The 12,266-nt window shown below is 38.4% G+C and overlaps 1 protein-coding gene across 4 annotated transcripts in view; it reads left to right on the top strand.

Annotated features, from left to right (window-relative positions):
* frmpd2 (FERM and PDZ domain containing 2) overlaps nucleotides 1-12,266 on the top strand; it is a 55,497-nt gene that overhangs the window by 20,697 nt on the left and 22,534 nt on the right. For all 4 annotated transcript variants that reach the window (XM_057826754.1, XM_057826752.1, XM_057826751.1 and 1 more), the window contains exons 19-25: nucleotides 1,240-1,347; nucleotides 3,001-3,117; nucleotides 3,256-3,434; nucleotides 8,171-8,269; nucleotides 8,976-9,069; nucleotides 11,322-11,407; nucleotides 11,491-11,686. In XM_057826754.1, the coding sequence (XP_057682737.1) occupies nucleotides 1,240-1,347; nucleotides 3,001-3,117; nucleotides 3,256-3,434; nucleotides 8,171-8,269; nucleotides 8,976-9,069; nucleotides 11,322-11,407; nucleotides 11,491-11,686 (879 nt within the window). The remainder of the gene's footprint in view (nucleotides 1-1,239; nucleotides 1,348-3,000; nucleotides 3,118-3,255; nucleotides 3,435-8,170; nucleotides 8,270-8,975; nucleotides 9,070-11,321; nucleotides 11,408-11,490; nucleotides 11,687-12,266) is intronic.

Genomic DNA, 12,266 nt, shown 5'->3' with positions numbered 1-12,266 from the left:
AAAATGCATGCTTCAACCAAAATTTAGGGTGTAAACTTTTATGTGAAAGTTTCTGAAGTGAGAGTTTATTCCATAATCAGGAGAAAAAGGTCAACAACAGCAAAATTGATAAACAAAGGTGGATAGTAACACGTTACATTTACTCCGTTACATTTACTTGAGTAACTTTTTGAGAAAAATGTACTTCTAAGAATAGGTTTACTTAGCCATACTTTTACTTTTACTTGAGTAGATTTGTGAAGAAACACTACTCTTACTCCATTACTTTGGGTTACACTACTCGTTACATTTCCCCTTTTTATTCTACATATGAGATTTTAAGGTTTTCGTTTTTATTGCCAGAGAAGCCATCAATGGCTCAACAGTTTCACCAATGAGACGTCGCAACAATAATCACATGATTCCATTATACCGATCGGACTCAAGCTTGCCCTTCTATGTTCACGCCGACCTGTTCAATCACGTGGCGTCTCTAACGCACCGTAAAAAATGAAGTATTTGACATAGAGCGCTGCTGTCAACATGATTCAAAAGTGCTGATTTTGACATCTTCCAGTTTTTATTTGGAACCGATTGGCCAAGGAAAACCGGAGATATGATCCTTTTGGTTTCATAATAGGAAATATGTTTTCTCCAGTAGAGGGCACTCATGCTCTTTGGACGAATGATGCTTCAATTCTGCATTTTTTTTCTCTCGCTTGAATTCAGTGATCCCCCTTGGCTTAATGTTATGTAATAGGTTTAAGTCTTCTTCTGCAAAGTATAATAATACCAGTTCATATAGATTAAAAAAATACCATTGTAAAAAAAAAACAAATCTGACATCCTGAGCAGTTAATTACAATGTTACTTATTACTTGGGAATTCTTTTCACCAAATACTTTTTCACTTGTGCTTGAGTAACTTTTTGGGATGACTACTTTTACTTTTACTTTAATATTATTATTTTTAAAGTAACACTACTCTTACATTAGTAAAGATGTTGGCTACTTTATCCAGCTCTATTGATAAATACATTTTAAATAGAAGGTGTTACAGTATGTATCATTTTGCACAAAACTATGCTACTAATGCAAGTTTCATTTTTCTGATTGTTTGGATTAAGAGTCATGGTTAGGTTGTTCAATATCTTCTGTGCTAGCACGTGCAACTTTGTTTAAAAATACAGTGTGAACACCTAACCCTGGGAGTTTGAGTGGTCCCTTAAACTTGTGAAACCAAAACTTTGTACTCAAACAGGCATCATGATTGTGGGAGAGGACACAGTCGGACGTTATGAACTGGGCATTTTTATTGCCTCAGTAGTGCCCGGGGGTCCTGCGGATAAGGATGGACGAATCCGACCAGGTAGTGAATCTCGTCAAATGTTTTTTCAGTCCATCTAAAATATTGCTCAATACTTTGAACAGTCACTGTACTATAATTTGTCCCAAGGGAAGTATGTACAGTGGTATGAAAGAGTATCTGAACCTTTTGGATTTTCTCACAATTCTGCATAAAATCACCATCAAATGTGATCTGATCTTTGTCAGAATCACACAGATGAAAATACAGTGTCTGCTTTAACTAAAACCACCCCAACATTTATAGGTTTTCATATTTTAATGAGGATAGCAAACAATGCAAGAAGGGGGAAAAATAAGTAAGCGAACCCTCTGTCTAAGGAGACTTAAAGCGCAATTGAAACTAATTTTTACCAAACAGTTTAAGTCAGGTGTGTGCCCAATCACTGATGTGTGGTTTAAAGCTGCCCTGCCCACTATAAAACATACTGGGTAAGAACTGTCTTGATGAGAAGCATATCTGATGTGCATCATGGCTCGGTCAAAGGAGGTGTCTGAAGACCTGCGATCAAGGATTGTTTATTTTTCTAAAGCTGGGAAAGGATACAAAACCATGTCTTAAAGTCTGGATGTTCATCAATCGACAGTCAGAGCAGTTGTCTACAAATGCAGAGTTTAGCACTGTTGCTTCTCTCCCAAGGAGTGGCCATCCACCAAAGATGACGCCAAGAGTTTAGCGCAGAATACTAAGAGAGTTAAAAAGAACCCTAGTGTGTCTGCTAAAGACTTACAGAAATCACTGGCGCAGTCCAATATCTCTGTGCACATGAACTATATGTAAAACAATGGCCAAGAATGTATTGTTTGGGAGTAACACACAACGTCATGTGTGGAGGAAAAATGGAACAGCTCACCAACATCAACACCTCATCCCCACCTTGAAGCATGGTGGAGGGAGCATCATGATTTGGGGCTGTTTGCTGCCTCAAGGCCAGGACAACATGCAATCATTAATGGAAGAATGAATTTAAAAGTTTATCAGGATGTTTGCAGAAAAAGCTGAGGCTGTCTGTCAGACAGTTGAAGCTAAAAAGAGGATGGATGCTCCAACTAGACAATGATCCAAAACACAGAAGTAAATCAACTTCAGAATGGTTTCAGAAGAACAAAATACACGTTCCGGAATGGCCAAGTCAAAGTCCAGACTTGAACCCCATTGAGATGCTGTGGCATAACCTAAAGACAGCGATTCATGCCAGACATCACAGGAATCTGACTGAACTACAGAAGTTTTGTAGAGAAGAATGGGCTAAGATTAGTCCTGATCGATTTGCCAGACTGATCTGCAGCTACAGGAAGCGTCTGGTTGAAGTTATTGCTGCCAAAGGAGGGGGCACAAAATATTAAATGTGATGGTTCCATTACTTATTTTTAGACTTTCTGTCATTGTTTGCATACTATCTTCATTAAAATATTAAAACCTATGAATGTTTGGGTGGTTTTAGTTCAAACAGACACAGTTTTGTCATCGTTTTGGTTTTGGCAAAAATCAGATTACATTTGATGGTGATTTTATGCAGAAATGTGAGAAATTCCAGAAGGCTCAGATACTTTTTTATACCACTGTATGATCTTGTTAGGCCATGGTGCTAAAGAACACTGTTTATTTAATAGGGTTTTGGTGGAAAACAAAATGATAGCGACCTTTTTCCCTTAGGTGGTCGCCTGATCTCTCTGAACCACATCAGCTTGGAAGGCGCCACCTTCAGCGAGGCAGCAGAGGTCATGCAGAGCAGCCCAGAGGAGGTGCAGCTCATTATCTCACAGCCAAAAGGTGCTCTGCGTGTGCTCAGCATATTTATCTTGTTGTACGAATGTAACTCCACTTGACCGATACTGTATGGAAGAAAATCAATAGTTTTCACTGAACTTGGGATGTAAATTCACAATAATGTTTATTTGTAACTATCAGCTCCCCAGACTCCAAACACTCTGCGACCTTCTGCATTGAGAAATTATGAGTCACAAAGCACGTTGATGGCTTGCGGGCAGTTAAGCGACAGCCTGGATGAGATCGTCTCTGTCATGATGGAGCCAAAGATCAGCAACAGACTACACCCTCCTCAAGAAGTCCGCATTCTAAATGCACAGGTACAGTTACTGTTACATTAACACTGCATTTCAATTCTGATTTCTTTGCCAATATGCAACACCATAGACTTAATTATTGACGGGGCGTGGAGCCGATTAATAGGGGGCCTATCTCCGTCAAAGCCGACCGAGTTCAACCACAGACAAAGAGCTTTTTCCGTTGAAAATTCTTGTGAATGAATGCTTAAATCCCTGAATTCTTTATAAATGTGGACGTGAAACAGTTTTGATTGTTGGTTAAATACAAAAAAAAAAACCTGGCAGTTAGCATTTATTTTACGTAAATATCTGCAATGTGCTGCTACTCTTAAAGCCACTGTTGTGCCGCCTTAAAACCACAAATAGGTTTTTACGTTGAAATTGTTGTGAATAAATGCTTAACTCCCTGAACTCTTTATAAATATGCCCGTAAAACAGTCGCGATTCTTGGTTAAAAGCAAAAAAAAAAACAAAAACAAAAAAAAGGGCAGTTATCATTTATTTTACGTAAATATGTCAAATGTGCTGCTAGTCTTTAAAACACTGTTGTGCCGCCTTAAACCCACAAAGAGCTTTTTACGTTGAAATTCTTGTGAATAAATGCTTAAATTCATGAATTCTTTATAGATATGGATGTAAAACAGTCTCGATTCTTGGTTAACCCCCCCCCCCCCAAAAAAAAACGGGCAGGTAGCATTTATTTTACGTAAATATATCGAATGTGTTGTTCCGTCTTTAAACCACAAAGAGCTTTTTACGTTGAAATTCTTGTGAATAAATGCTTAAATCCCTGAATTCTTTATAGATATGAATGTAAAACACTCTCGATTCTTGGTTACCCCCCCCCCCCCCCAAAAAAAAGCGGGCAATTAGCATTTATTTTAAGTAAATATTGCGAACTATGACGCCAATGCCGTAGTGGCTAATTTTTCCCTTTTCAAACTGCATGCATGGTACGAAAAGTATAATAATTACCTTGAATCCTTGAACAAATCCCTCCTGAGACAATCTTTCCCTCTTGTATGCGGTACAGCTTTCGTAATTTTTCAACCTAAATCCGGCGTTAGATCGCTGCGTGCGTGTGTTTGACAATGGCTCCTCATGATGCTGGATGTGGGCAGGCTCCCTACTTGAAGGCGTGGGGTGGTGTGTGACGGGTGTGACCCGTCAATATAATTATGAAGTCTATGGCAACACGTATTTGATTTTTTTGCATGCTGTATGAATCGTGATTTTTTTTTTTTTCATATCCGAACTGCTGTGCCCATTCGAATGTACTCTAGATAAGAAACGAATGTTTATCTGACATATTTGCAATATCAACATATAAACAGATGAATCCGACCCATACGTCATCAACAAGTGAAATTCGCCACCGTTTGACAAAACAAACAACAGATGCATAAACAATAGCAGATGTACACCGCAAAAACACACTTCCTTAAAATTTGTAAATTCCCTTGTTTAAGTGAAAATGTACCAGAAATACATGAAATTATCTGCCCGTGCTTCAAGTAAATTTTGATTTATGTAATTACCCTGTTGTATAAAGTCGTCTCATGTTTACATTACAATATTAATAAATTAGAAGAATCTTTGTGTCATGTGTCCTCCTACAGAAACCATATTAAACAAAAAATATATTTACCTCCCCGATCTTTTTCTATTTTCAAACATTTTTGAAAAAGCTCCAGGGAGCCATGGGTTGCTGACCCCTGACTTACAGTCAAGGCTGTCAACAGACTTGCAGGGGCCCGGGGACAAGACACCATTATAGGCCAACCCCAACCCACCCCTGCCACCGGCTTGTCACGACAACATACGCAGTACTTTTAACCATTGTTGTAATCTTACTTTAACAAAGTAATTCATTACAATTGCAAATTACTTCTACCAAAAAGAAATTAAATTAGTAACTCAGTTAGCTGAATGTAATAGTAATTAGTTACTTTTCATGTTTAGCTTTTTTTCCATTAAAAAGATAAATAAATTAAATAATAAATAAATAAAAAAAAACAGGCGGCACGGTGGCTGAGTGGTTAGCACGTCTGCCTCACAGTTCTGAGATCAAGGGTTCAATCCTGGGCTTCGGCCTTCCTGTGTGGAGTTTGCATGTTCTCCCCGTGCCTGCGTGGGTTTCCTCCGGGAACTCCGGTTTCCTCCCACATCCCAAAAAAAAACATGCATGGTAGGCTGATTGAACACTCTAAATTGTCCATAGGTGTGAGTGTGTGCGTGAATGGTTGTGTGTCTCCTTGTGCCCTGCCATTGGCTGGCAACCAATTCAGGGTGTCCCCTGCCTACTGCCCGAAGTTAGCTGGGATAGGCTCCAGCACCTCCGCGACCCTCGTGAGGAATAAGCGGCATGGAAAATGAATGAATGAATGAATAAATAAAAACATAAGCCATACTATGTGAAGTTCAAAGGGTTTTTGAGACAATTCGCCCAAGCCCAATTATTTACCCTAAACTTAACTAGACACATGGGTATTGTGGAAATTGTGATAACTAGATAGTAATGCTTGCTAGCTTTGGAAGTCATTTAATGTTGTGAATCAACCGTTAAAGTTGTTAAAATTGTTCCCGTTATTGCATCAGATCCCTTCTGTCTACTTTATTCGTGTGAAAGTTTTAAAACTGTTTCATCCTTTAAAGATAAGATTCAATTCAAAATTTTGCCAAATTAGGAGTATTTAAGATTAAAAAAAGTTACTTAGGTTCACTATGAAGGTTCTCTACAACAGATCCGTCCTGAGAAGTGTACTGCTTTATGATGGCGGCTGTTTACTAACGCCGCCGAGTCTGTCATTTCGCATCTAGTTCTATATACATTTTATATCTAGCGTAGCATCATGTGGGCGTAGTTTGTAGGCTGTTAGCCAAGCATCGCGTTTGCAAAGGCGTCACAAGGTACAACTCCCTTCCTTCGGAATCCCTCCTTCCCACTTTCGTTCTCCTTTTTTCATGTCTCTCAGACTTTTCTCGCGTCATTCAACCAACATAGTAACACATAGTAGTGCACGCCTTTACATCCTCAGTAACGGTAACGTCGTTGCAAAGATAAGAAAAGTAATTATTTAGATTACTCACTACTGAAAAAAATAACACAGCTATTAACAACACTGCTTTTAACACTTTGCAAGCAATGACAGTGTAAGCAGTGACAGTGATTTTCATACCACAGCTCAATAGGCTACAAGCGGCCAGTGACAGACTCGAATCGGACTTTGGTCACGATGATCGCGGATGTAAACGTTCAGTGTTGGAGGCTGTTGTTCACTTACTCTGGCCTTAATTCTCTGGCTTCTTGTCCCCCTTTTAACAACGTCATCAGTTTTTCTCGTTCACCTATATGATCTTCATTTCTTTTTCTTTTCTTTTCTGCACACCCGATTTATGAGGACTCACCATGTTTACAGTTTACAACTGACAAATTTTAATTTCCCCCTTCAGGGCACATACGTAGTGTCGCCTTGAGTGTGCCAGAGTGGGGTCAAACCATTCTCTGCTAAGACAGAGAGGGGTTGGGGGGTTTGAGCAAAAAAAGGAAAAAATACCGTATTGGCCCGAATATAAGACGGCTCTGATTATAAGCCGACCCCCTCTTTTTCAAAACTCAAGTTTGAAAAAAGACTTTTTGAACAACAAATTATTTTTTTTATACAGAAATTAATTACAGTACATCTGAAACAAATGATTATAACAACATATTTGAGAGAAAAAGCATGTTATTTTGCCTCATTCAAATATTAATATCCGAACATTTAAATATGTAAACTAAAGTGCAATCACATTCGTAAATGAATGGCTTCTGGTTTTTGAAATGTAAATAAACCAATCTATTGTGATAAAACAACAAAATTGCAATTACTGCATTAACCATCAAAGTGATGTCTCACTGTAACTGTAGTCTTGAAACAAATCTGAATAAGGAAAAATATTGCAATAAAATAATGCAAACTGGTTAAACTTGAGAGTAGCTGAGATCTGTCATGACAGAACATCGCTTCAATGATATCTGGCGCCATCTAGTGTCGTGAATGGGTATAATGTCTAGACCGCGAATATAAGACGACCCCTTTTTCAGTCTTATTTCAATGCAAAAAACACCGTCTTATATTTGGGCCAATACGGTATATATTTGAAATATTTAATATTTTAAAGTTTTTAAGTATGTATCAAGTACAACATTTAATCAGACAATGATTTCAATAAAAAATAAATATGTGAATAGAAAGTAAAATAAATTAAGGGTCATTTAAGGGCCCCTATGGTCCTGAGGCCCGGGACAACATACCCGGTTGTTCCCCCCTCTCGACGGGCTTGCCTACAGTAAGGGAAAAATTACCAACTTTTATATGTATGGTCTTAAAAAGAACAAATAGTATTATTTACTTGAACTTAACTAGTCTTTAACACTCAAAACTTGAAGAAAATTTGACTAGATTTAAGAAAAATAATCTGATCAAGATGTTATAAATTTGCAGCGTAGTTATACTGTACTATGATACGTGACGGCTGAGACCTCCCGACTGACCTTTACCTTCGTAAACACTGGTCCACAAAAAATTAAAAAAAACACTCAACAAAAAATCCGAAGGAACAAAAATCTGAATTAAGTATTATACCCTGTGTGTGTGTTTGTTTGTTTGTTTATAAAATCATAAATCTAACCTAAATTTTAATAAATCTTTAATTTCGCAGTCTTAAAAAAAGATAGGTGGATAACAATGGTTTTTTTTTTTTCTCATTTTAAGGATGGCTGCTCACTTTCTTCCTATGTAAACTGTGTGAGGTCAGAAGAGAACACAGTGAAGCTAAAGAAAGTAGCTGGGAGTCTGGGCATCAGCATCACTGTGAGTTTAAAGTGTTTTGTGAGTACTTGTGTTTGATAGTCCTGACCGTATGTAAAAAATATAGTTTAGCAAAATACTGTTTTCCACAAATTACAAGGTGCGTGACTTCAACGATTGCACGGACAATAGAGTAATGACATCTATTGTTAGGAACAGGGGTGAGTCACAAAGTCCTCTTGATTCAATCTCATTTGTTTTCTAATAGGATTGGAGAAAGACACATGCAAAGATGTTTTAGCTAACTATCCATGAAACAGTATTATTGTATTGGATTAATGCAGTACTTCTCAAATAGTGGGGCGCCCCAGGTGGGCACAAAGCAATACCTTGGGGGCGCATGTGACCTCGCGGAACATACTTTTTTGCAGTTACTAAAAGAACGAGTAAATGCACATCCACTCAGTGGGTGGCAGTGACGCTCTCTTTTTCAGAGTGTGTGCAGCATTTTTGCATGAAACGAGCACACAAAGCAATGTTTATAAAGCTATAAATTATTGTGAAATGATCTATATATATTTTTTTAATATTAACAAAGAAACAATGTTATGCAGAGTTATGCTTATAATAATTTCATACACAAATGATACTATTTACAGGGGCTCAGAAAGTTGGGGCGACGCAAAACATTTACTTCTTCCTGGGGGGGTCGTAACAGAAAATAATTGAGAAGCACTGGATTAATGCAAGGAAAATTACTATTATTTAGGGCGGGGTCAACACGAATGTTCCCAATGGTGGAATCTACATCAAAAGCCTTGTACCAGGAGGGTCTGCTGAGAGGGATGGGCGCATACATGCAGGTATGCTATAAAATTGTACAAAATGTGTCTTGTTGCATTTAAGTGAAAATGTAAAATAGATCTAGCATAATATGATTGGAGACCCTTAGTGTGTATATTATCACATAATAATACTTAACAGGAGGCTAAATATTTGGAATGTTGGGGGTTATTTATACAGAATATACAGTGGTATGAAAAAGTAACTGAACCTTTTGGAATTTCTCACATTTCTGCATAAAATCACCATCAAATGTGATCTGATCTTTGTCAAAATCACACAGATGAAAAGCAGTGTCTGCTTTAACTAAAGCCACCCAAACATTCATAGGTTTTCATATTTTAATGAGGATAGTATGCAAACAATGACAGAAGGCGGAAAAATAAGTAAGTGAACCATCACATTTAAAATTTTGGCAGCAATAACTAGCTTCCTGTAGCTGCGGATCAGTCTGGCACATCAATCAGGACTAATCTTGGCCCATTCTTATCTACAAAACTGCTGTAGTTCAGTCAGATTCCTGGGATGTCTGGCATGAATCGCTGTCTTTAGGTCATGCCACAGCATCTCAATGGGGTTCAAGTCTGGACTTTGAGTTGACCACTCCACAATGTGTATTTTGTTCTTCTGAAACCATTCTGAAGTTGATTTACTTGTGTGTTTTGGATCATTGTCTTGTTGCAGCATCCATCCTCTTTTTAGCTTCAACTTTCAGACAGACAGCCTCAGGTTTTCCTGTAAAACATCCTGATAAACTTTTGAATTTATTCTTCCATTAATGATTTTAAGTTGTCCAGGCCCGGACGTAGCAAAACAGCCCAAAATCATGATGCTTCCTCCACCATGCTTCACGGTGCGGGTTAGATGTTGATGTTGGTGAGCTGTTCCATTTTTCGTCCCACACATGACGCTGTGTGTTACTCCCAAACAATTCAACTTTGGTTTCAACAGTCCACAAAATATTTTGCCAAAACCTCTGTGGCGTGTCCAAGTGCCTTTTCCTGAACATTTAACGAGCAACAATGTTTTTTTTTTAGACAGCAGTGGCTAGTTCTGCGGCGTCCTTCCATGAATACCATTCTTGGTCATAGTTTTACATATAATTGATGTGTGCACAGACATATCGGGCTGTGCCAGTGATTTCTGCAACTCTTTAGCAGACACTCTAGGGTTCTTTTTTACTTTTCTGAGCATTATGCGCTGAACTATTGGCGTCATCTTTGGTGGATGGCCACTCCTTGGGAGAGAAGCAACAGTGCCAAACTCTCTCCATTTGTAGACAACTTCTCTGACTGTCAATTGATGAACATCCAGACTTTTAGAGATGGTTTTGTATCCTTTCCCAGCTTTATACAAATCAACAATCCTTGATCACAGGTCTTCAGACAGCTCTTCTGACTGAGCCATGATGCACATCAGACAATGCTCCTCATCAAGACATTTCTTACCGGTGTGTGTTTTATAGTGGGCAGGGCAGCTTCAAACCACTCATCAGTGATTGGGCACACACCTGACTTAAAATATTTGGTAAAAATTGGTTTTAATTACTCTTTAAGTCTCCTTAAGCACAGGGTTTATTTACTTATTTTTTCCCTCATCTGTCATTATTTGCATGCTATCCACCATCCATCCATTAAAATATGAAAACCTATAAATGTTTGGGTGGTTTTAGTTAAAGCAGACAAAGTTTTTTCATCTGTGTGATTATGACAAAGATCAGATCACATTTGATAGTGATTTTATGCAGAAATGTGAGAAATTTCAAAAGGTTCAGATACTTTTTCATACCACTGTACTGTAGTTTTTGACATTTCCTTTAAAGAAAAAAAAAAGTCCATGTCTTCATGAGCTGGTTGTCAACATATTTTAGCCATTAGCTACCACATACACACACTAACAAACAAACAAACAAACAAACAAACAAACAAACAGGAAATTGATGTATCTAAAACAGGGGTGGGCAAACTATTCCACAAAGGGCCGCAGTGGGTGCAGGTTTTTGTTCAAACCCATTATGAGGACAGCCTTTCACCAATCTGGTTTCATACAATCAGTTGATTGCAGTCAGGTGCTTCTTGTTTCCGCTGAAACCTCATTGGTCAAACTGTCTGTGCTGAACCAGTTGGTACAAAGACCAGGACCCTCTGCGGCCCTCAAGGACCGGTTTGCCCACCCCTGATCTAAAAGCTTAAATAATTTCAAATATCTATAATAAAAAAAAGGCAAAAGCAGAATAGCGAAAATATGATTGTACGTCTGTTTTCTGTTCCAGGTGATAGAATATTAGAGGTTGATGGAATCAGTTTTCAAGGTGTCAGCTATGAGCAAGCTGTGGAGTGTCTGGGCAAAACTGGGGAGGTATGCAGAATATGTCGAATCACTGGATAGTCGAAGGGAATTAAAAAAAAAAAAAAAAAACTTTATCCTGTCCTGTTGTACAGATGGTGACTTTAACTGTGGAGAGTGCACCAATGAGCTTTCCTAGGGTTTCTCTTAGCACCTACACCGACACTAGTGAACCCATTCATGATATTGATGTCGCTACCAGGCACCTCAGGATCAACAGCGTCTCATCCGTGAGCGCCGCTTCCCACATAATCTGTGACCGACCCAGGGATTACAATTTTGTTACCGAAGGTATGTTCACGCAAATTGTTAAAGTGGATATTTGTTGTACTTGTAAGATGTTTGAAGAAAATGCACTAAATTTGCTAAGATATACGTCCGACAGCGCATGTGACCCGAGACCCAAACAGGAAGTAACTGTGCGCGGTTACCATGGGAACGAACATGTAGTGGCCACCTTTCTAGTATTTTCTATTCAAAATGCTTTTCGTACATGACTACAATATTCTTCATTCTACATACATTATGAAGCAATATCAAAATGGTAACGTACAGACAATAAGGAAATTAATGAGATTACTGGTTTGGAAAAATGAACGCGTTAGATTACTCGTTACTGAAAGAAAATAATCCGATTACAGTAACGTGTTACTCGTTACTAACAACACTGAATGCACAATATGCAAACAATGATTCAAATGAGGGACGGTTAGCTTGACTTTGTTGTTCCCTGTGTAGGCTGACCTGGCCGCAGTAGTTTTACAGGTTAGCCAGTTCATACAGTTTAATACTATGCTAACTCTGATGCGGCTCGGACTTCCTGTAGCAAAATTAGTGGTGTTTCCCCACCTCCACAACACTGACGTCTTTT

The sequence above is a fragment of the Corythoichthys intestinalis genome, chromosome 21, assembly GCF_030265065.1.
Source record: "Corythoichthys intestinalis isolate RoL2023-P3 chromosome 21, ASM3026506v1, whole genome shotgun sequence".
Taxonomy (NCBI): domain Eukaryota; kingdom Metazoa; phylum Chordata; class Actinopteri; order Syngnathiformes; family Syngnathidae; genus Corythoichthys; species Corythoichthys intestinalis.
Note: the sequence above shows the minus strand (reverse complement) of the source record. Positions and strands in the feature narration are given on the sequence as shown.